This window comes from Tympanuchus pallidicinctus, unplaced genomic scaffold (genome assembly GCF_026119805.1).
Source record: "Tympanuchus pallidicinctus isolate F22 unplaced genomic scaffold, pur_lepc_1.0 scaffold22, whole genome shotgun sequence".
Classification (NCBI taxonomy): domain Eukaryota; kingdom Metazoa; phylum Chordata; class Aves; order Galliformes; family Phasianidae; genus Tympanuchus; species Tympanuchus pallidicinctus.
The window spans coordinates 4810334-4834751 of NW_026294739.1; the positions used below are offsets into that span (position 1 = coordinate 4810334).

General features: G+C 42.5%; 2 protein-coding genes across 10 annotated transcripts in view; one reads left to right on the forward strand and one right to left on the reverse strand.

The window, feature by feature from the left end:
* The first annotated feature begins 214 nt into the window (after positions 1 to 214).
* On the forward strand, positions 215 to 1765 carry LOC128082421 (transcription cofactor HES-6-like). Its single transcript, XM_052686525.1, has 4 exons — positions 215 to 310; positions 380 to 466; positions 553 to 628; positions 731 to 1765. The coding sequence occupies exons 1-4, from the start codon at positions 230 to 232 to the stop codon at positions 1129 to 1131; spliced, it is 645 nt and encodes a 214-aa protein (XP_052542485.1). The 5' UTR covers positions 215 to 229; the 3' UTR covers positions 1132 to 1765.
* Positions 1766 to 13557: 11792 nt separating this feature from the next.
* Positions 13558 to 24418, reverse strand: part of PER2 (period circadian regulator 2) — a 42550-nt gene continuing 31689 nt past the window's right edge. For all 9 annotated transcript variants that reach the window (XM_052686967.1, XM_052686966.1, XM_052686968.1 and 6 more), the window contains 8 exons: positions 24248 to 24366; positions 23355 to 23528; positions 22847 to 23107; positions 20526 to 21376; positions 18434 to 18620; positions 17726 to 17918; positions 16968 to 17118; positions 13558 to 15976 (listed from right to left, as the gene is read on the reverse strand). In XM_052686967.1, the coding sequence (XP_052542927.1) occupies positions 15827 to 15976; positions 16968 to 17118; positions 17726 to 17918; positions 18434 to 18620; positions 20526 to 21376; positions 22847 to 23107; positions 23355 to 23528; positions 24248 to 24366 (2086 nt within the window). In that variant the 3' untranslated portion in view covers positions 13558 to 15826. The remainder of the gene's footprint in view (positions 15977 to 16967; positions 17119 to 17725; positions 17919 to 18433; positions 18621 to 20525; positions 21377 to 22846; positions 23108 to 23354; positions 23529 to 24247; positions 24367 to 24418) is intronic.

The window sequence follows — 24418 nt, forward strand, 5'->3', positions numbered from 1 at the left end:
CGCGGCGCGGCACAACGCGGTACAACGCGGTACAACGCGGTACAACGCCCGCCCGCCCGCGCGGCCCCGCGGCAGACAAAGCGCGCGGCCGCCATTGGGCCGTTCGGCCCACGCTCCGGCGCTGCCCGCACGGCGCGGCCAATGGGCTGCCGGCGATGCAAAGCGGCCGCTATAAGACGGGCGGCGCGGGGCGGGGAGCGGCGCGGGGCCGCGGAGGAGCGCGGCGGGGATGGCGCCGTCCTTCCGGCAGGGCAAGGGCCGCGCGCCGCGGGGCGGCTCGGGCGGCGCGGAGCCGCGCGCGGACAGGAGGGTGAGCGGCGGGCGCGGAGCGGAGCGGGGTGGATGGGGCGCGCGTGCTGACGGCGCCGCGTGCCTGCAGGCGCGGAAGCCCCTGGTGGAGAAGAAGCGGAGGGCGCGGATCAACGAGAGCCTGCGGGAGCTGCGGCGGCTGCTGGCCGGCGGAGAGGTGAGGAGCGGGGCCGGCGGGAGGGCGGCGGGGGCCGAGGCAGAGGCCGGCGCTGACGGCCGCGGCGCCTCCCGGGGCGGTTCTAGGCGAAGCTGGAGAACGCGGAGGTGCTGGAGCTGACGGTGCGGCGGGTGCAGGCCGTGCTGGAGCGCCGCGCGCTCGGTGAGTGCCGCGGGACCGGGGGGAGGAGGGGGAAGCCGGGCCGCACCGCGCCTCACCCCGCTCCGTCTGTCTGTGTGTGTGTCTGTCTCTCCCGGCTCGCAGAGGGCGGGCGGCTGCACCGCGAGGCCAGCGAGCGCTTCGCCGCCGGCTACATCCAGTGCATGCACGAGGTGCACACCTTCGTCTCCGGCTGCCCCGCCATCGACGCCAACACGGCGGCCGAGCTGCTGAACCACCTGCTGGAGTCCATGCCGCTCAACGAGGGCGGCCTGGGGGACTTGATGGCGGACGTTCTGGCCGAGCCTTGGCCGGGCGGCGAGACCGCGCTCCCGGTGGCCGAGGCGGCCCTGGGCCTGGTGCTGCCCTCGCCGTTGTCCGGCGAAGAGACGTGCTCCGACTCGGACGAGGCGGAGGCTGAGCCGGGACAGACCCCCGCCCGCGGACTGGAGGCGGCGCAGACCCGCGGCGTGCCCTCGCCCAAGTCCATGTGGAGGCCGTGGTAACGCTGCGAGCGGCGGGGCGGTGCGGCGCCTCGGGGTTGGAACGCGGCCCTCCTGTCACCCCGCCGGGCTCGTGGCTGAACGAGAGCCGTCGCAGCGCGTGGACTGTGCGTGTGCGGCAGTTTGTAGCTGGGTGTCGTTTGTATGAGAGTGGGGGGACGGGATGGGGAGGAGGGAGTTTTTTTAGTAGCGAAGCTCTTTGGATGCACAGCTGTGGTCTCTTAACCCTGCCTCATCCTCTTGGCCCCTATAAGTGGCCCAGATAACGCTCACTACCTTGTTCTCTTAACAAAAAGCCCTCGTGCGGTTTAGATCCTGACGGGTAACTCCATGAGAGGCTCCATCTGCACATGGCGTTCGTGTGCTGGTGACAGCAGGGACCCCTGAAAGGGGCTCCCAGAGCAGCTGTGTGTGGCAGCAGCCCAGCTCTTGCCTTCAGGGAAGGAAGAGGAGCAGGACCTGCTGGAGCTCTGCAGACATCCAGAACTGATGGCGGGGCACCTTTAGAAATGAGCATCTTGATTCACATTTTGCTTTTAGCACATTTGAGTTCATTGTGACTTTATGTATATTAGGGTATCAAATCAAGTGTGTTTTTTTTATTTTTAATCTTTAATAAAAAAAAACTGAATTGGCAGTGATTTCATGGATTTTTGCATTATGCTGCTGCTTAACGAGGAACAAAAGTATTTTTATGTATGGGGAACAGTGCTGCTAATTAATCATTTAGTTCACATACTAAGTATTGTTAGCTCAGGTATTGGAGTTAAAGTGTCTCTTAACGTTACTGCACTGAGTAGCACACAGTGACCCTTGCCACAGCCTGCCTGGCTGCCCATTATTTGCTCCCTTCTCACAGTGGTGTTGGTGCAGCTGCAGTCCTGAGGCATTGGACACGTCCTCTGCAGGGGCAGCACAGCACTGATGATTGGTTTTGCTTTCAAATGCAAGGTTGGTTGGAGAATGTAGAGGATGGGGAAGGTATTTCTGAAGAGAGAAAAAATAGTTTTAAGGGAGTAGATTTCAGCACTGCTCTACGTGAGGTCTGATCTCTCTCATGTCCCTGCTGGGAGATGCCATGTTGTTTGTACTGCACTACCACCTTCCAGAGAGCTGGCACTCTAAGGCGAGAAACAAAACCAATTGTTAAGTTTCTTAATACGTGGAAGTTCCCAAACATAGAACAAGCAAGAAAGGAAGCAACCTAACCACCAGGGGATGAGACCTGTAACTTCCCTTTGTTAACAACCCTATGGAACAATGAAAATGGAAAACAAGTACCAGTAGACTGCTCCTTATTTAATGTTACCTGGGGGGTGCAGGTTCTTATTCGAGATTACCATCAGATTTAGCACAAAAGCAGAACAACTCATTTCCCTTTGAACTGGAGAGAAGGGCAAGAACCAGCTCCCCAGGAGGCAGTGAGAGCTGCTGTATTGACCTGTGCTTTAGGGAGGGAGGCCAGCATTTGAAGTGTAAATGAGAGGGAGGGAACCTGGGACACTTGCACTAATAGTAACAGCCTATGCATGAGATGACCTCGTGGGCTGAGGCTGCCCCACTCCAGACCCAAAGCAAGGTCACTTTTTTTAAACTGTTAGTACAGTGCCTGATGCCTTAGTTGTTGCTCACCTCGTTGCACCGCGTGATCCTGCTACGCTATGACAGAGCTTCACCTGCCACCCAGAAACTGCCTTTCTATCCCGTGCTCCCAAAAAGGAGAGAGCTATGGCTCCCAAGGGCTGGATAGGGCCAGGAGCTCTATGGAGCTGGGCAGCCCATGAAGGAGCAATGGCACCAGGGCCATGCATCCTACAGCTGACAGCAGCAAGCCCAGCTGCACAGCAGAACTAGGCTGCAGCCCTGCCTTGGGCTCTCTGGGTTAAGGTTTGACAGCCAAAGCTGCTTCAGGGCCTGCTGCAGCTGTTGCAGGAATACCAGAGGCACTTGGCTCAGCTTCATTTCCATGAGATGAAAAGGGCTGGGTTAGGGCTCTTCTGCAACGCTGCTGTAAGTGCAAATCCTGACACTTTGGTGACAGAAACACAGCAGAGAGTCAACATAAACTGCCACCTTTGATTCAGCAGCAAATCAGCAAGGGCAAGCAGCAGCCATCACCACTAAGCAGCGCTGCAGCCATCGGAGAGAACTTTGCACTGGCCCTGGAGAAGTGGAGCTGCAGCCGGCCTTATCCCCTCACCTGCTCTCTTTCTGATTCTTCTACAAACTGCTGCGAATGTGGTTGCCCTTCCCACATCTGGGGACAACATGTGGAGTGGTGCACCCAGTGCTTCCTGCATGTGAGCCATGGCAGAAGCAAAGGCTGCACCCAGCCTGCAAACCCCACTGCTGCAGAAGGAGTTCCACGCGTGCTGGCCCTCGCCTTCAGACCACCAGCTGCTTTCCAAAGGCCAGCAGGGGTAGGAACGACTGTGCACCTTTCCCATGCACACTTCTGAGTCCTGTGTTGGCTGAAAAGAAAGAGGCAGGTCAAAGCACTGCTCTTAGAGTTGTTTTTTTGCTTTTTTTTGTTTGTTTTTGTTTTTTTTTTAATATCAAAAACATTTTAGAAATTTGTTGGCAATAAAGCTTTCTTTTTTTTTTTACATCCACAAATTAGATTGACAGAAAGTTTACACTCTCTGATGAGGTGTTGCTGGTTTTATCCATTTGCATGTCTGTACCTTACTGCAAAGGTGTCGAATCTGACACTTGCCTGACAAAGGCAGGAAGGGGTGAGGTTCTGGGATGGGACTGAGGAATGAGGAGGGGAAGGAAGGGCTTCCAGCAGCTTGGATGAAAAACCAGATGCCTTTTCAAATCCTTCTTTACAGAGAGGACCGTCTCTATTTTCCACTCCAACAGACTATTAAACAGACTATCTGATCTGACAGTGCACTGCATTGTAAAGGGAGAAAGGAGCAGCACACAAACAGAGGGACTCTCGTTTGATATGTGGTTGCAGAATAATTGAAAGAAGAGCTCTTTGCATGTCAGTCACTCGCACCTGTCATGGGGAAAAGCGCTCCTTGTTAACCAAGTCAGCAGGCAGGACTCTGTTCAAACCCTCTCCAAAGCTACTGGCAACACACACCAGGTCTTTGTTGGAGCCCTCAGCCAGGGTGCAAGCTCCAGCTTTCAAACTCTCCAAATCTAGACATCTTCCTTTGTCACCCACCAGCAAATGTCACACAGCACACCACAAAGTTTTCACCTGCAAAATAAAGTCTGTTTCTATTCCACTTAAGAGTGAAGACAAATAAGAATGTAGCCCAGCACTCAGCAGCGCAGCTAGCAAAAGAGGCCAACTTGCATGCAGACATCATGAGAGGGAAATTTCTGCTAAGCAGGCACTTTATTCCTGTCCATTACACTGACAGCTTATGGTTCTTACCATCCCAAGATGCTGTCCTTAGTAAAATGTTACTGAAACAAATGATGGAAAAATGGGATGTATTTCTGAGAGTTGTGCTAGGATGGTCATTAGTAACCACAGGCACCCACAGCCTCACCATGGCACAGCAAGCTGCCCAAGATAGCACCCCCAGGAGGCGATCCAGACCCAGCATCCCCAGCTGTCAGAGCTCAGTTTTAGGACTCTCCCATTTATGGCCCCACCTCCAAGCATCAGCAGCAGGCACATGAGCGCACACAAAGAGGTAATCAGCCCCAGCTGCTTTTCCTCCCACGGGGGACACGGGAGCAGACACACAGGTTTTACAAATCTGGTGCTTCGCTTTTGGAACACACAACTTCTGTGCCAGCAGTTCTCCCTTCTCCCCACTGAGGAGAGCAGCTGGGTCACACAGCACATCCCCTGCTGAGCTCTACCCACCAGCAACAGCTCAGGCTGTGCTCCCTCAGACCACTGAAACACAAACCAGTATGGGTGGGACTCAGGAGAACATCCTCCTGGGCACAGAGTTTTGAAGGTCATGCAGGAAGCACACAGAAAACTCAAGGAACAAAGCAATCTGCCAAAACAGTTGGCTTAGCCTTAAGATTGTATCCTTCCTCCACATCTTAGGACATATTTCCATTTTCTTGCATGAGAAAGAAAATGGTTCACAGTTGTGTCTATGCACTCACATACAGATGTCTTGAACTAGTGGTTACCTAAATTGACAGCATCGCTAAGTTGTGCAAATTGAGCTTACGGGGCTCCTATGTGAGCTGAGAGAAGAGGGGAAAAAAATGCCATCCTGTCTCCTTCCATGGGATTTTTAGCTTCCTGTGGAAGCTTAGCATTCAATTACCATTTTCAGCAAGTGTTAACCTCATTTCTGCATTTTAATACAGTTTAAAAAATATATCAAAACTGATGCAAAAACATTCAAGCATGAAAATATACCTTCTAGCAGAACATTTTAAACTTAACCTAGCTAAACAAGATGATTGAGGGCAATTTGATTGGTCATACTGCATGCAGTACGTCATATTACACTCCTTCCAGCTGAGCTTCAAATGGCCTTTTAATCCAATAAAGTAGAGCCTTAAATGCTGAGAGCTAGGCAGCGAGTTCATATAGTCATTAAGGTTGGAAAAGACATCTAACATCATCTGGCCAACCCATTCACACACCACCAGTGTTGCCCACTAAGCCATGTCCCTCAGTACCATACCTACTCCTTCCTTAGATACCTCCAGGAATGGTGACTCCACCACCCTCCAGGACAGCTTGTGCCAGTGCCCCACTGCTCTTTCTCACAGTTCTTCCTAGTATCCAACCTCTGGCACAACTTGAAGCTACTCCTCCTGTCCTTCCCAAAGTAAATACAAATTGCTTTGTTAAGAACTGGAAATACCTTACAAAATACAGCATGCCAACAATTAGATTAGATGATCCTTTCTGCTCTTACATTTCTTAAGTATAAAACTACTTCAGTTTGTAGTCTTTTAGTTTTTACTCTGAACTCAGACTCAAATTATAGACTGAATTATAGACTCCAGCACACTTCTGCAGACAGCTCGGGAATCACCCTGAGAGCTGAACTCTGCAAAAACTCAGACCATTTAGGTACAAAGTAAAGCAGCCTAATTTAAAATCACCACCACCAAAAAGGTGCACTTCAGAGTATCCTTAATGACGTGCACATTGAGAGCAAAGGGAGATGACCAGGAGCCTGTGTGCCCTCTTTGTTACGTGCTACAGGAAGGATTTTGGGGCCCTCTAAGCAAGCTTCACTGTGTTGCAGTATTTGCACCGTCCATGAATGAGACACACTAACAGAACTTGAGTTTCATTCTCCTTAAACTGACTTTGCCAGAACCAATATGGGCTACACAGGGTCACTACAAAATATTTTCTACTGTCACCATGCAAGTGTTTGCAGTTGACATCCCAGAGATAGAGAATGGGGGGAAAAATAACCACAAAAAAAACAGCATCCTCATTGTCAGCCCTGCCAAGCTTTTCCACCAGCTCCGAGAGTTTGTTCGAAGTACCTAGGGCCTGAAAAATCCCACAGGTTTCCAGGCAATTGGCCAAGATGCTTTTTGGTACTTGTGAGCAGCTTTTATCAAGCAAGTGTGTCTTCATTACACACAGCTGACTCCCAGTGAAGGTGGATTCAAGCTATACGTTGGCCCTTGAGCCATTCCAAAACGATGTACAAGAATCTGTTTTCCCCCAAAGATACTTTCTGAGTTGGAAACTACATCTACATGCCTGGTCCAGATCTGTTCTGCCCTTCACAGAAGCCAATTAACTGGTCAAAAAACAAAAGTGTAACTGAATCTCCCAGGCTGGGCAGAAGGTGTACTTACCATCTTACAGAAGTCCAGGTTCAGGAGCGTATGTTCGCTGAGAAGCAGCCACTCATAGCAGCTGCAAGTTTCCCCTCATAAACCCTCCCACTGAATTAGGATTTTCTCAACACATGGACACACTTTCTCTGGGAAGTACAAGATGATGACCTAAGAGCAAGCTCTGCACTTCTGGGGAGCTTTACAGTGCACACAGGATGCTCTGTAGCTCCCAGAAAGCTTAATGTGAAGTGACATGATTTGGAAAGCTACATAATACTCGTTGTCCAAAATAAGCTTATAAGGCCCAAAAGGCACAATCGATCACTCATCATACCTGATCTGCCCTGTGCAAATGCACAGCAGCAGCTGCCCAGAGCAGCACAGTTGCATGGATGCCAGGACAGTTGAGCCACCAGCAGGTCCACACCACTGCTTTTCTGCTGCAGGAGGGCACTGGCAGCACTTGGCTGTTCAGTAGTGACCAACGCAGACTGCCACACAGCACAGCAGCCATGGTGATTCAGTGACAGCAGCACAGGCTTTACTTTCAGTTGCTGCAGGAGGCAGGAAAAATGATTTGCATCATTCCAGCCAACACAGTCAGAGCTCCATTCCAGGGCCAAAACAACTCCAGTGATGTAGAGTTTCCATAATTCAGTGCAAAACCACACCATCCTGATGCTCTGTGCTCACTTAGGAGGACATTCCTTCCCCAAAACATCAGTCCTTCATTTGTGAAATTATAATCTGTTCCTCTAACCATTTTATTTATTAAACAAACAGACATTTTTACCCCCCACCCCCCCATTTTGCTAGAAGGTCCATCCGACAGCTACAAGGGAAAACAAGCAGTAATATCCTTTTGCTTGCTTTAACATAGAAGGGTTGGGGTTTTTTATGTATCCATTTTTTACTTCAAAAGATGCAATGAAAATGTTACACTGATAAGCCAGTTGTCATAACAACAATCAATAACATCTCACTTCAGTATAATTCTAACAAAGCTTCAAAGACAGAAAAATACTATTGCAGGGGTCATTATCCTGAGGGGTAAAGCAGAGATTAAACAGGAACGTGCCAACAAGACCCATGAACACACATCTCCAAGGCACAGTCTAGCTCATCATTCAGATGCAGGCTAACACTACTGACAATAGATTGTTTTATAGAAAGGAAAAAAAGATTGCCTTGTCTTTTGTGGCTTTATACACCAATTTACAGCTGCTCGAATCAATCAATTTATAGTGCAAGAGAATTGCTGCAAAGAAGCTGATGGCAAAGCTTTCTTATTTGCCAGAAGGAAAAAGTGAAGGGGACTCATTCAGACTGCCCATGGGTCTTGCTGCTGCTCGCAGGAGTGACTGCTGCTTCACGTAGCAAATGATGCACATCACTTTTCATCATACACAAGATTCAAACAAATAACACTCAATGCAAGCAAAGGCTTCTACACTGCATGGGATGGATTCTGCCACCAGACACTCCTTTCTTTCTCTTCAGAATTACATTAACAAAGAATTAGCCACATGTCTTTCAAGGCAGACTTTATATTACTGAGTCGGCCAATGCAGCTAACAAGAAACAAGCACACATCAAAATTTAGGCTCCAAGGTCTCATATGACTAAAATAACAGATATAGGTATTAGTGATGTACTAAGTATTTGCACAAATAGCAAGTATTAGTATATCTAGAGCAAGTGATCTGTTACTTCCCCTATCTTCTTGGTTTATTTGCTCATCCAAATAGTCTTTTTTAAGTCCTATGCAGCCCCAAACTCTTCAGAATTGCCAACCTGGCAATGACAACTGACTGAGCAGCACATGTGGATATAGAATTAATAGGTGGATGTAAGTGACGTAGAGCATTCGGGAAATGAAATTTGTACAAAGAATTGGCGTGGCATAAAATAAATAGATCAAGAAAAAAAAAACAAAACCACATGCATTCAAGCATGAAGGGGTTTGTTGGCTCGCTTTTGTTGTTTTCCTCTCCTTTGCTCCAAAATAGCATTGCTTCCAAGCAAGTTGTTTGCCTACATTGGGAAAACAGGTCCCTACAGTAAGAGCAACACTAAGAGGATTCTCAAATATTACCTTTGCCCTTGAATAAATTAGGTGCCACACCAAGTACTTGGTACATTTTCTATACACAAATGGGTGGGCTCTTTGGCCTGACAACCCTCCTCTAAATTGCCTTCACAGTACAGTATATACAGAGAGTCATCACATTGAATCATCAGCAAGGAACAGATCGTTGCTGCAGGAGAACAGCAGTATTGGCCAAGAAAAAAAACAAAGGATCTCAATTCATGTCATCATTTCTGGGAAAGCTTCAGTTCACAAGGGAACTTCCAGCTTCTCATCTTCACTTTTCTTTTATTTCTTTTGTATGAAAAACAAAAGGAGTGTCACTCACAGTACTTTTCCTCTGGAAATGGAGCAGAATCCTACAACATGTAAACGGGGGAGACTGCTATCTGGCCCAAACCAGAAGATTTCACCATTCCTTCCACTGCTGAAACACATCATCAATGTTCAGCCTTCCTCAGATTCCCTCTGGCATGGCACAAATAGCAGAGGAATCAATACTGCTGAACACAGCAGGGGAGCCTACCTGGTACCACCTTTGTCTTCTGCAGTTCTTGTAACCATGGCATCTGGGCAGCAAGAAATAAACACGCAGTGTAGAGAACGGAAGTGCTTCTATTTCCTGTCCCTCCCCTGAAACAAAAGAGTATCTTTTTTTTACATGCAATTTGTGCTTACTGCTCTTGTTTTTAACAAACATTGCTATTAAGTAACTGTCTATCAAATGTCTCAGTTACTTAAGTTTGGTATTCAAAACCACCAAAATCTGAAGTGTCTGGAGGCACGACTTTGGTTGACTCCGTTTCTAAGCGTTACTTCTGTACCTGCACTCTAGCAGAGTAATTAAGTCTAGCAGAGAAACCAAGAGAACACAATCCTTCATGGGATTTGGTGCCACTTTTGCCATGAGCTCTAAACCTCAACGTCTGTCTCCAGCCTTCTTTTTCCCCATCCCCACAGCCCTCTTTATGCCTAGATATGGGGCAATTTCAACCTTCCTTGCTTTGAGTTTTCTCCTTTTTCTTTTTTTTAATGGCCATAGCTCGCAGAGACTCAGATTGAACCCTGTGTCTGCCTTTTTTGTCTGAATTTTAGTGCTCCATCTCCACTCAACCGTTCTTTAAGGTCCAAGTATCCACATGACTTCATAGACATTCATCTTCACCCCTCTCAAATCCTCTCTGACAAGTGCTCCATCTTTCCCGAAGGAAGATAAGCAGCGTTCAGCTGCTGATAAAACTATTTTTAAAAAGGTAGTGTTTAGTGATTTCAAAGAAGAGGCAGTGCCCTTTGGACCTCTGTCATTATCTTCTTCCTTCAATTCTTCCTATAAAGTCACAAACCACATTGCAACAACCCAAATGTTTCCAGAGCAACAAACTGTCAGGTTCTATATATAGCCCACATGTCACAATTCAATCCTCATCTTATCAAGGAGTGTTAGAGGTATGGCAACACATAATGCTTGGAAAGTTCCAGATACATTTAATATAGCAGTTTACTCATAGCAAGTCTTGGCAATCAGCTCCAATGAAGTACTATTGTGCATTGATAAAGTCTATTAGGCTTGGAGAAGGGTGCTGGCATCCATCTCATGAAGAACAAATAATGTCTCTCTCCAAGACGCTACTCTCAATCCAAAACCAAATTTTATATCTGAAAGCTGTTCTCTTTGTTCTCTTTGGCAATACTCAAATAAGCAAGTTAGACTATGTAAGGCAGCTAGGTGATAAATTCCAACTCCATTTGTAAGCATCTTAATCACATTAGGATGTAGTGCTGTGCTTCTTGGACCTAACCTACTGCAGCCCACTCAGATACATTGATGATTTACATTATGCTGGCCAAGATATCCTGACCTTTCCCTCTATTACTCTCATTTGTCCTCTTGAAAGGCACTATGGGTACAGTTATTGTTCAATGACTTCCTGAGCATTTGGACCCTCTGCCAAACACATTCAGAATGACTCCACCTGTACAGCCATTGTTATCAGCCCAACGAGTAGAAGCTAACACCATAAAATTCATAAGCCTGTGGACACTGAATTAGGAGACAGAGTCCTGTATCACTTCAAACTAATTCTACCCATAAGTGAAGTCTGTAAAAATATTTACAGTTATGTAGTCTGGCTCAGTTGATATCATTCAGCCATGAAACTGAAGACTGTAAACATTTTACACAGACTTGGATACAGACATCTTCATTTTGTTATTCTGTTAACCAAGAAATCGTCAAACAGCTTCCTTTACATTCTAACAGATTTTCCCTGAAAACCTAAGCCACAAATTCCTGGAAATTCCATTCTTTAAATGTAAGATTTAGGCACCAACTCCCAACAGCAAAGTACTTACATCAGGGAAAAGACCCTAAGTGGAGAGCTAGGACTCAAAGTTGTGCACAAGCATTTTCACAATCAGGTCTCTGTACTGATTTCAGTTAATTTCACTGCTGACCAGGTGATTCCAGCAGTTTTAACATGTGGCCTGTCTACACCCAAAGCTTTAAGAACTTCCACTCAAAGCAGTTTGGTAATCATCTTCTCATTTATGCACAACTAAAGACAAGGGAAGAAAAATTCCTTCATTCTTGATGTCATGAGGGAATCCTTCAAGATTAGGGCATAAGTCTTTTTCTTAAGTCATACCAGTACAGCAAACTGACAAGATTGTTAGAAACCTTCCATACCACCCCTGAAAACACTGTCCTCCTTTCATTATCACTAACAAAAAGGAGCTGGTGAGCTGTCCACCATCTCGTTCACCAGATCAAACCTTTTCAAGCTACTTGCTCATAAGGGGTTAGGAAATACTGGAATGTCTGGAATCTACACTTACAAAAGTTACTCTCCTCCTAGTTTGCCAGTTTGTCACTTTGCCAGAAGCATCAAGTTCTTTGAGTCAGAGGCTTATCAATACACCAGTTTCTTTCCATCTTCTCTAGGAAGAAAAGAAAACAATAATCAAGGATATTGTTACTCACAAGGAGAACAAATGTTCTCCAAATTCATGACAGTGGACTGCAATAGGATGCTTTTCAGTACCTCATTTCTCTTTCATAAGAAGATATTTTATATTCACAATCACTATCATTGGGCCAACAGCACTTCATTAAGAATCTTTCCAGCATTTTATCTGAAATTAAAGTTACAAATCTTCCCTTTTACATCAAAGAATGTAATCAACACAATAGCTCAGGAGACAGGAAGCTGAACAGAGAAAGAGCAGGGGCAGAGAAGTGCCAGACTTGGTCACAGGACACCAGTGACGCCTAGGGGCTACAGAGGTGGGAGAAGCTGTCAGACAAAGCCTGCTCCCAGCAGCTCTGCAGTGCTGAGAGAGCAGTTATCTGAGTGCACATTGCCAAGGTGGCAAATGCCTGAAGTCACATTTGGCTTGTAATCTTTTTACATTCACAACTGGAGGAAAAAAATGTTAAAAAAATCACCAAAAGCAGCAATAGTTGCAACATACCTAGTAATTTATCAGCAGCACTTTGGTTCTCACACTGTAATATATCAGTTATCAATACTTACACCCAAACACTCACATAACACCTCCTCACCTGAGCTGCAGGTACCCTGCATAAGGGCACAACTCAGACTTGAAGTTCTGTGAACTGCTTTACCAATACACACGTTCTGCACGTTTTGTTAAGCAAGGATCCAAGGTGCTACCATGACAGAAGTGTTTTCAGATCTCACTACATAGAGCCACTTGTGTATTTAGGGTCAATTCAGAAGACTTCAGTGGAACTTGATGAATACATCATCCAAGTGTACCTTAAGATGCAGTAACACCGTACACAACACAAGTTTTACCTTTGGAGTGAAGGCAATTCACCTGTGTGGTGCACTGGGTTTTGTTGTTTTGGGTTTTTTTTGTACAGGAACACCACGATTTCATAGCTTGCAAGTTCCTGGCTCCCTCATGATCACACCATGAGCAGCACCAGCTTTTTTGGTGAAAAGTAAAGTATCATAAAACAGTCAGGGAAAAAAAGTACACTAATTCAGCTCTGAAAACCTGTGTATTTCCTAATCTAGAAGGGAGGAGCGGGGTGGGCTGAAGCAATATCTGACTCTCACTTAGTTTGACAGCAACAATGAGAAAATAGAATTATTCGGATTCCCCACTTCCTCCAGCCATTAGAGTGCAGAACAAGAACTTCAGCATGAAAATTTCAGCAATGACTAATCACCATACAATTCACATTCATGGGGCTTAACCAAAACTCTCTATCCATAAGCTATTGGTATAAAGCTACAGACAACAGTAGTATTTAAAGATGACATTAAACAAAGTGAAAAGGACAGCACACCTGCAGCCGCTGCTTTCAGACACCACGCAGAACTCAGCCACATACCCTCTGCTAGGTATTAGTTTGCACACATTTTCAGAACAGCTGGTCAGTCTAAAGATTCTGCCTTACATTTCATCACTAAGCTTTCAAGTCAGACAAACTGCCAGCAATTCAGCATAATAAGCCACAACTCACTTGCAAGTTCTTGGAGTACCAGCTCAGAACCGAGCTGCAATATGTGCATTTTTTGCTTCTTACATGGAGTACAAAGCTCAAGAAACAGAAAGACAACTAAAAATATATCTGTTTTATTTACCAGTTTTCTAAAAAGCAAAGTCATAAAAATTAGTCACAAGTGGCAAAACCAAAATATATTGCACAGTGTACAGAAAACATTGTTGACATGTTGACAAAGTGTCATCACAAATAAATCATCTTACAACAGCTTGGAAAAATTACAGCTTCAGAATCTTATCTATAAATGGAGGCATGTAGATTTAAAGTTACAGGAAAATATTTAATACCACCCTGTAAATGCAAACACTTTAAGGATGCAAGAATAAGACCGTAATTAAGCACATCCACAAAATGCTCTAAATATACTTTTCTCTTCCTTTCACTAAGTTATGCTTGCAAGATGGTCATTGAAAAAAAAGAAATGAGAACAAAAAGAAAAAGAAAAAGACAACAGAAAAAAAAGCATGCTAAAGCAAAGTTCACAAAGCGGTTGAGAAGTCCCTGAAAATAATGTTTAATCATGATGCACTCCTTTATATATAAAGCTTTGATTTTTTCCCAAACCCTGGTCCAATTGAAACTACTTGTGTTTACATGTAATAAAACACAAAAAAGGAATATGTAATAAGCTGGTATAGCTGCACTGTTCCATTTATGATTGAAACATTTAATATATTGGACTTGAACACCAACATTTTAATGTTTCTCATTCAGTTTATATACATCTACTGAAGTTTGATCTTGCAGAACTGTTAAAGACAGGAACCAGATCATGCTGATGAGTGTCTCATACTATGTTTAAGATACTCACTTTTGAAGTGGTGATTCTACTTTTGTAACTGCACACATTCTAACTGAAGAACCTGTCTCCATTGCAAGTTTCCTTATGACACTGTCCAATTAATAATTAATTCACCATTTCTTCCACTAAGCAAATACCAGTCGCTTCAGCATGTTTTTATGGTGCCAGATCTACCTTCACGTCCTCTTTGTATGCAAAGAGAAACGTTTCTATATAATGAAAATAACTTTAAATTTCAGTGAATAGAAATGTTATCTTAATATTAAAAAAAAAAATCTTTCATGAAAAATATTTTAAGACAAACATAGCAAAGTTAATTGAGTTTCTCCACGTTTTTAACCCCCGAGACCTACAAGCTGACATCTAGCAATGCTGCAACTAGATTTCTTCTAACTAATCAATACTGATAGTTACTCTCTTTTGTTCTCTTCCCACATCCAACACGTACAAACAACACAAGGACAAAGTACACATTATTCAAGTTGATACAATCGCTGAGGCATTAAAATTTAATCCTCGACAAGAAAGGACTCCAGCCACACCAAGTGCTAGATTACGTAATCTGTGAAAGTCAATGGTATTCTCAACCTCTTTTTGTAAGAAAAACCTTCCAATTATGAGAAATGTCTAACCCTCTCTTGCCACGTGCAAGTTTGATGTTTGTTTAGCCAAACAGAAACACGGACGGCCAACACCCTAACAGAACAGACCAAAAACAAAGGTCAAGGTCACACCACGTTTTGTCTCAGTCACTGGATCATACATGGACATCCTGGGTGTTTTTAAATTTTTTAGCACAGATTTCCTGTGTATAAATTCTCAGAAATCATGCTTCAAGATAACAAGCAGTTCATAGAATTGCAGTGTCCATTGAAACAAAAGGCTACAGAGTTGTCAGCACTCACCTATGCTTTCTTAAGTATCCATGTCAGTACTTTAACCCAAGGTCATCTTAGAAAATTAGCTTAACGTTTCTCTTAGGCAAAAAGTTCCCATAGTAAAACTATAGGAAACAAAGAGGATGGGTCAACTGGTATGAAAAGGGCAAGTTTGAACTGATTTTCTTGAAGGTTATTTCTTCTACTATGCTGGACCACTTCAAACATTAAGAGCAGTGCTAAAGAGCTTCTAAGCAAGATTCCTAGAACAATTTATAACGCTGAACCATTACTCAAAGATTTGAAGAACTATATGTTTACAAGGGGATTTTCAGTACTCACAGTACTCATTGACCCACTCAGTAGGCATCAATGAAAGCTTTTATAGTTTACAAAGAAAAACTTGAGGCATAAGTGCAAAATATGAGTCTTTTTCATTAAATAAAAGCTATACCATCTTCAACAATGTCCTTACTGGGAAGAGATTGCCACCATTTAAAAAGAGATTCTTTCACAAATGACTCTTTTAGAGCAAGAAAAACATTGTTTTATGAACTGGATTCATCTTGCTGCAAACAAGATTAAAACCTTAACGGATCATCACTGTAATTTTGAAGCAGCTTTAAAAGCAACAGGCTCAAAGGCTATGTTTGTTCTTCACTGGCTTGACTCAGGGAAACCAGATTGTTCTCCCCACTGTCTTCAATCATTTCATTAAGGTCCATTTCATGGATTTCTTCATCGTATGATGTATAAAAATTGCTCTGTATATTGTCCTCACAAAAAATACATTCCTAAAACAAAACACAAAAAACATTAAGTCAAAGAAAAAAAAGAGAATTTTCTAAACATCAGTCCATTTGCACGTGATCCCTGATTCCAAAGGAACCTGTACATCTGTGCTACACTCAGGTGTATTCCATTCCCCAACTGCTCCCACACAATCAATTTATAACACGCAGTAAATCAACACAAGGTACCCAAAACTCTACTAGGAACAGTTACATCACAGAACGTTTACAATTCTGACACCTTATAAGCATTATAAAATTTATCCTACATTTGATTGCTAACACTTTTATGTTTACACGCTCACGTCAGCTGCACTACTGAAGAGACTGAAGCAACTGTAGCTTCACACCTGTCGGATGCTCTCACATTAATGCTGCTGTAACATTAATAACAGGAGAAGGATCTATTTAAATTCTATTGCATTCACTTTTGAAACATTCATGAATAGAGAGCCTCTGCATTTGACAGTTTATCTGAAAAAACCTGCAAACGATGGAGAGCTTAGGGAAATGGAATGCAATCAGTTACTTGCAAGTAAAATTCACGTATAACCAATAAAACTGCAAAGATTCTTTTCTTTTCCCCCAATTTGTTTCCTGAGCTATTAATCTACAATCTAAACAAGAGATGATCCTGTAGGAAAAATTCAGTACAGAGAAGGAAAGCTGTATTCCCATTCATCGCTCACTTTGAAGGAAGAAGTAGGTGTAGGTTTCTATGCACAAAACAAACGTGTTTTTCATGTCATATGAAAGTTTTAAGCAATGAAATTGCTGGCTGCATTGATACGTAATTTCTAAGAGATGCAACAAAACTAGAAATAGCAAGGACTTAACAAGTTAAATCAAGCCAGAAGCCACTGCAAGCAAGTTCAATTTTAACTTTTTCTCAGTATAACTGACCAAACTTTCCAACAGGAATGGAAAACTAACACAGGCAGCTAATAACAAGCATTGTTATAGGTGCAAAAATAACAAACTAATCTAAACTTACAGAATTAGCAACAGTCTTTGGCAGTCCACCTTGCTGGATCCATGGATGAACTTCAATAAGCTCTCTTTTTTGGTCTTCAGTAAATTTTGGTTGTAGTTTCTGCATTTGCTTTAATTTCAGCTTGTCTTCTTTTAAAACTGTTTCCAAATCTCTAAAATGAAACGCATTCAGAAATTGAGCTCCAATTATTTTAGGACTTGACACCTACATAAGTTACACAATCAAATACAAGCATTTTTTTAAAAAAGCTATTTTTGTTTTGAATTGTTAACCTTACAAATCTGACATTGGAAAAAAAATAAGAGTGATTTCAGCATCATTCTACATTTGCAGAAAACTAAACTTCAACGCATCTCTGCTGGCTTGTTGTCTTTCCAAATCCCACTGAGAATGGCTTGCTTAGAGCTATTAAGGCAGTACTTCCAGTGAAACAAAGAAGTTCAGTGCCCCTCTGCAGCTCCTGCAGTGAGTTCTGAGTTCTCCTTCAGCAGGACAATCTGAATCAGACACTGGATGCACATATGAGATATGCATTAGCTTCCAAAAAATATACACAGTTAACTTAAATTCAGGTAACAGACCTAAAAAAAACAAGTCATTCTTCTCCAGAACTTCTCAGGTAGTATGCAAGAGATAGAAAGGAAGCAATGATTCTTGACACCGACTTTAACATTTAAACAGGCTGTCTTCTATTGAGACAGTGATTCAGATCCCCCCACTCCCCCGCAGTTTATGAAGTACTGAGGTACTGGAATTACCTAGAGGGTATCTGGTAAGTCATCATAACGGTGTCATCTGTGTTTGCCATCAAAAGCCATATTGGATCCTGAAGAACATACTTAATGAAGTGCTCACTTTCTTCTATTTCTGCCTTCATTTTTGTTTTATGATGGTTTTCTGAAGAATCGATACTCCCAAAGTATTTGCTGGTATGACTGGTTTCACTACTCCCTTTAAAATAGAAATTAAAGATTCATTGGCAATTGTCAAATGCATGGATCAGTTCAGTGGTTTTGAAGCTAGAAATGGTTAAAAAGAATTGAAAGCATAAAACACCACCACCATTGTATTTCATTTTTAAACAAAAAGGTACTCCTCTTCCCACTTAGGTAATATTTTCAACATTTTTTAAAACCCAATCATTAAAGCTCAACCTCTATGAAGTTGCAATAGAATAATCAACTAAACAAAAATAAATTTGAAACACCAAGGATTATGGTACTCCCTCCTCATTACTCCATCATGTCTATGAAATGTTTTACAGACTATGTGCACACAAAAAAATCAGAAGTTCTATACTGTAAATCATAGTAGAGAGGACTGTCATGTGATGCAATGAAAAAAAAGAAAATGAAGATTAAATACAGGAGTGATTTTTCCATGAAGCACTCAGCATTCACCTGATGTCTGTAGTACATCATACTGCAATGCTCCTAACATGCTAGGAGTTTCACTGCCTGTGTTACCTGTTCTGCTCCCTGACATGTCACAGCCATTAGATCCGGACCCGAGAGATTCAGCAGCTGCAGACACTCCGCTCCCTGATGAAGCTGAGCCAGTGCCTGAGCATGCATCCTCTTGAAGTAAAATGTCAAGCAGGACACTGGACATGGAGAGCGCATCGCTATTTTGAGCATCCATTGGAGACTCAGCCTGGAGACAGGAGAGGAGGGAAACAACAACAGAAGATGACGGTCATTTCATCTCCAGTTCCTCACATTTAGTATTAATCCACCTCACTCAGTATTCTGCTAAGCTTACACTGCTTTTTGTTTGTCAGTGTAAACAGCTACAAGCACTGCTAACCCTCATTAAAAGTTGGCTTGAAGAACTTCAGAAATTAATGTTGATGAAGAACTTAACAGAATACTTCGTAATACAAGAACTAGCTTCAGATATATCCGCAGTGCTTTCCTGAATAATGCCTGCTTTGCCTTCATGTTCAAATAACGATGATGAAATTACAGAAAGTAATATTTTGCATGTTTCTGAACAATGGGAAATAGCCTTTTGAGGGAATTCAAAAGGATTTCCCATCCAAATTGTTAGTATTAATTTTCGTTATCAAGATTATTTTAATCCAGTAGTGACATCTCAGAGCATGCAGTTAGTTTCAGGCTGTCACAGATGCACTTCTTTACTACTGCACAAATCCAAAGTGTTTTATGTATGTCACATTATATATTTTACACACACACACACACACACACACTTGTTCTCAAGATCATGAGGCAGCAAGCATGCAATAACAGAACACAAAGTTTTTGCATGATGTCAATAAAGTTTGGAAATTTCACTAGAAAAGCAGATATAAACATATTCCTTTCTGTTCCCCCTCTGTTAATCCTCATTAAGAATCAGTATCAAGACTATTAGGTAGGTAAAATTAATCATCTAGAAACTAAGTCCCTCAGAGTTTGTACGTTTGTCCTTCCTCCTCCACAACTTCCAATGTTGGTACAAACTTATGACAAACTATACAGCAGTCATCTAACCAGCTGTTAGCATCAGCATTAATTATGCTCTATGACTGATGACTTGGAGCAGGTCAGATCTCAGGCATCCCAGTAAGAGCCACACCTTCCAATGCCTGCTTTCCTTTACACAGCACTGAACTCAAATTGTACTCTGTATACACTGTCAGATGCAGTGAACAGTTACAACCCTCATTAGAAGAAAAGCCAGAGGCAGGAAGACATTCTAGAAGGCTTAGGTTGCATCCCATCAGTGACATAGCATTCAGAAAGATACTATGCAGAATCTGTAGACAACATTAATATATTAGTCTATATCATCATCATCATAGAAATCTTTACAGACACAGCACTCCATCCAAGGTTTGTCAGATTGTTAGTTTAATTGATCCATCAAATTTAAACGAGCCAGGAAAAGAAGCTGAAGTTATCAAACAGCTTTGTACCAGCTTTAGGGGACAGTGCTCTAAGAAAACAAAATAGTTATAATGTCTGCAAGCAATATCTCATAGTTTATTTTGACTACGTGATTGTAAACAAAGATGATTTTCTTTATATCAGCTTCTTTCAAGATCTCAGTTACAGATTGCTTCTCCCTCACTCTCTTCTCAGAAATGCACTACCCAAAAATTTTTTGCTAAACATTAAAAAAAAAGTGAACCAATAATTTAAAATCTATTTTAGTGCTTCTCAACGAATGCATTAGCACTCGCATTAGAAGAAGCAGAGCAAAACTGATTTTGGATTCATATTCAAGTTTCCTGGGGTAACTTCATGAGAACAAGATGACTGTCTTAAGCTTTAGAAGTTAACATTATTCAAACAATTGGATTTCACATTTATTCAGTCTACCAAAATCTGAGTTCACTAATTGCAATAGTGACTCCATCTCTAGAGACTACAGACCACTTATTAGAATGTAAGATCTACAAGTGAGTTTTGAAAACAATAAAGCAGAGAGGAGAAAACAGAAGAGGGAAGAAGATCCACTGTGGGTATCTCTACATTTTAACAACCTTAAATGTTCTTAGAGTGCCAAGATTTTAAAAGGAAAACACGCAAAAAAGAACATCAACATACTTACTGGTAGGGACCCCTTTCCACTACCATCATCAGTTGTCATGATTTTGCCTATGGCTCCTTCCTCATTTAGAGCTCCATGCAAACCCGCAGGAGCTCCGCTTTCCACAGTTTTTGTGTTTTCTTCTAACTGTAGAAGATTCAGAGGAGAGCTACACCTTGATTGGAATAAAGGCGGTGAAGCCTGGTCTTGAGGACCCACTGACTGCGGAGTGCAGGAACGGGATGGCTCGTTTCGTGTCTCTGCGACAGGAACCTTTTCAATTTCTGCTGGTGGATTATAATGGAATGGTTGCGTTGGAAAAAATGCCTGTTGTGGGAAAGGGGTAGGGGTAGTGAATGGAGGCTGTGCTGGAAATACTGTCTGAGATGAGAAAGCAGGATGGGTAGGAAAATTGGCTTGGCTGTGGTAAAGCGTTTGAGGTAAGCTATTGTTCATTTCTGGGTAGACGTAGTTGGGGAGCACAAGAGCTACAACAGGTGTCATAAGGGGGGCAGAAAACTGGGACGGTTGCATAGGGCAAGTATTTCCCGAGTCTGGCAGCTGATTAAAACCAGTGACTGAAGTCTCAGGAGCTGGTGGCACAGTCCCTGCTGCTGCTGGAAAAACAGGAAGTGGATATGCAGGCATAACAGTTGGAAAAGACATCGCTGAATAGCTTGCTTGTGAAGTGTCCGATGGTGACCAAGCAGTAGTATTTAAACCCTGAAGAGGAAAGCGATGGGGGAATTTAGTTCCAGAAGTTGTACTGTCTGAAGACTCCTGTGGTTTAATGCGTTTTGATTTCCTATTTTTCCCACTTTTCTTCCAAGGCTGATCCATTCCAGAAGTTCCATTTCGTTGTCCACGGCCACCTGCAAAAAGAAAAACAATGACAAAAAAAAAAAAAAAAACCAACAAAAACCAAGAACAACAAAGAAAACATGCATCAGGAAGGAGCCTACTGGCAATGTGATGGATCCCCTACACTTTAGCATCCCTAGAAGTTGCTCAAAACTGTAGTTCTGGATTTTAAGTCTGTCCACTCAAATGGAAGGATGGGGGAAGAGATCGGATTCATTTTTACCTCTAGCAAAAGAGCTGAGCAAACCAGGCAAGGTAAACCGTGATGACATGACTTAAGGGAAAGAAAATAAACAATAAGAAAAGAATAGATGTGGATCAGTTAAGGCTCAGATGTGCCACCCAATCAGTACCACAGTGCAAAACAGTGGCTCCCAGAGGAGCTGCTTGAATCAATACAGCAATTGCAATGAAAGCAGTAGAGGACACAAATAAAAGCGCTTCTGGAGAGTTAGAGTTGTACAGGTCTGTAACTGAAAAGGTGAAGAACTAAAAGCAGCAAAGAGAAAGTACACAAAAGAATTTTCTTTTGTGAGCAGAAAGAGCATTGAAGATTCATAAATTCTGCAAGAAAAGTACAGAATCTTATTTCAGAAGTCAGCACCAAGCAGCTCTTTCTTAGGTGAAGGCTATCAGTTCATCTCTACAGACATGAATAAATCCATCAGTCATCTTTTATGCTTAAGTACTTAAATATTTAAAAGCTGTTCCAACTTTTAGTTTGCGTAAGGCTTATTCAGTCTGAAAGTTTATCAAGGATAGAGAACACAGAGCACTTCGGTGTTCCAGAACATGCTTCCTAAATCAAGGACTTGCATATCTCTATATATATCAAAAAAGAAAGATACAAGAATTGGCAAGAAAATGCTTCTCAGTATTTGACTTCTCTTCCAAACAGAACCAAAATGGAAACATAGGTCAGTACCAAGCACTCTTGAAATGTCATCTTGAGTTCCTAGCCCTAACGGAACAAAACAAAAAAACTGACTGTTACACATAGCCTGTTCCACTTCCACCCCCCACTGACATTAACTTAATGGCAACCATACAGTTAGATTGTTTCACCAATGACACAATAGTGAAATGGGAGTAACTGGCTGTAAATAAAAGCAGCTGGAAAAAAGCACTGAAAGATGAAAAGGCAGAAGGATCAGAAAAGCAAGAGAATACAAGCACAGACAGGAGAGAAAACATTCTGAAGTTGTATTTGTCTCTTGAAAGTAGATGCATAACAATAATAATATTATGAACTGATAGCTAGGACATTAGTAGCTATTGAAACATTAACTATTATATTTAAAACTATATTCCACTCAATCTTCAAGGCAAGGCCGTCACCAGAATTTTTCTATAGACTTAAACATAGCAGGTGACTGCCACTGGTCACAGTGGCTCCCTAACACTTAAAAATGCAAATATCCTCTCAACAGGATTCACTTCATACACAAAGACAAAAAAAAAAAACACCACTATTGCCATACCACGTTCACCAGGCCTTCCTTTAGGTTTATCTTGTAAGTAGTAATTGCAGTGGGACTGGAAAATATTGAATCTCTTGATTTCTTTGAACTTATTCAAAAAGCTTTGCTCTTCTTTTTGTGTATGCACAGCAAGGACTTCCTTTGTAAGTCCCAGTTTTTTAAATGACTCCTTTTCCTGATTTACGTGCGTAGAGCTCGATGGAGGGGCTGGAAGTTGGCTATCTAAGAGTTCTGCTCCACTTGGACCATCTTCTATCATTTCTACAAAAAAAGAAGGAATAAAAATCATGATCAAGAGAATTGCATATGCAATTTAAGCTACTACAAACTGCAGTAACTTCTCTTTGAAAGTTTAATATAAGTTCTGTCTCTATTTATTCAATTTCCATGAGAACACCTTAGCTATAAATAATGCAAGTTAACAAATAGGTACCAGGTGTTCTCATTTCTGAGGTTATACTTGCTGGAAATCAGTATTTTGGCAATGACATACTAGCAGAAATCATACCTAATTCAGGTTGTGGTTTTTTGTCTCCAACATGAACTATGGTGCTACTGTAGCTGCACTGACTTGTGAGTGATACAACACTTTCAGGTTTGCCAGGTAAGGCCAAAGAAGTTAAGTGAGCACCAACTACTGGGGGACCACTTGCTTTACCAGACGCCTTCAACACAGTAGAGTCTACTCAAAAAATAGAAAAACAAAGGAAATTACATATGTAAATAAGCAGTATGTTTCTAAGGTTGCAGAACAGCAAAGGCTTACTTGTGCTTAGCAAGATAAAAAGTGAATATTTCAATTGATCTCACACATTTTACCAAGAACGTCTGAGGAATAGAATAACTTCTGGGCAAATAAATCTAATCCTCTACTCTCAGATACAGTTAAGCCAAGTCTTTCCAGCGAAGGACCTCTTGATCTTTCCTAGACATTACTCTTCTTCGATGGTTTGACTTTGGAAGCTTCTAGCCTTCACCAGCCTAAGATGAAGTCCCTCCAGTTCCCATCTTGCTTTATGTTAGTCTCTCACATAGCTGGTAATTAGCTCTAAGCACCTGCCTATTTAAGTTCTCTCACTTGAAAGCTGTACACAATGCTCCAGCAGAGGTCACACATCAACGCCTCGTGAAGCATTCTCAAAACATTCTTTCTCCAGTATAAACACTCAACAAAACTCTCAGTGCAAGACTAGAAGTTAGCCTTCTCCTGACTAGTATACGCTGTTTACCTGGTCATTCACAGTTACCTGTGCAACAAGAAGCTAGCAAATCCCCATCCTTGCCTATCAACTAGAACCACCAGAGACTACAGATGACAGCAGAAGCTGTGTGCCTAAGCTACATGTTGTTATTCTGACAAGAAGAAACAGCAAATAAATAGAGAAACTAATATAGAAATACCTCCTAAGGGTTGTATAGCATTAACAGATGCTTTTTGCTCATGAACACCAGAATTCACACTTGATGAAGGTTCACATTTTCTTTTTGCTGTACCAGGCACATTACAACTCTCCAAGTATCTAAAATAAAGGAATTTAACAATATTAGATATGTAAACCTGAAGTCTAGAGC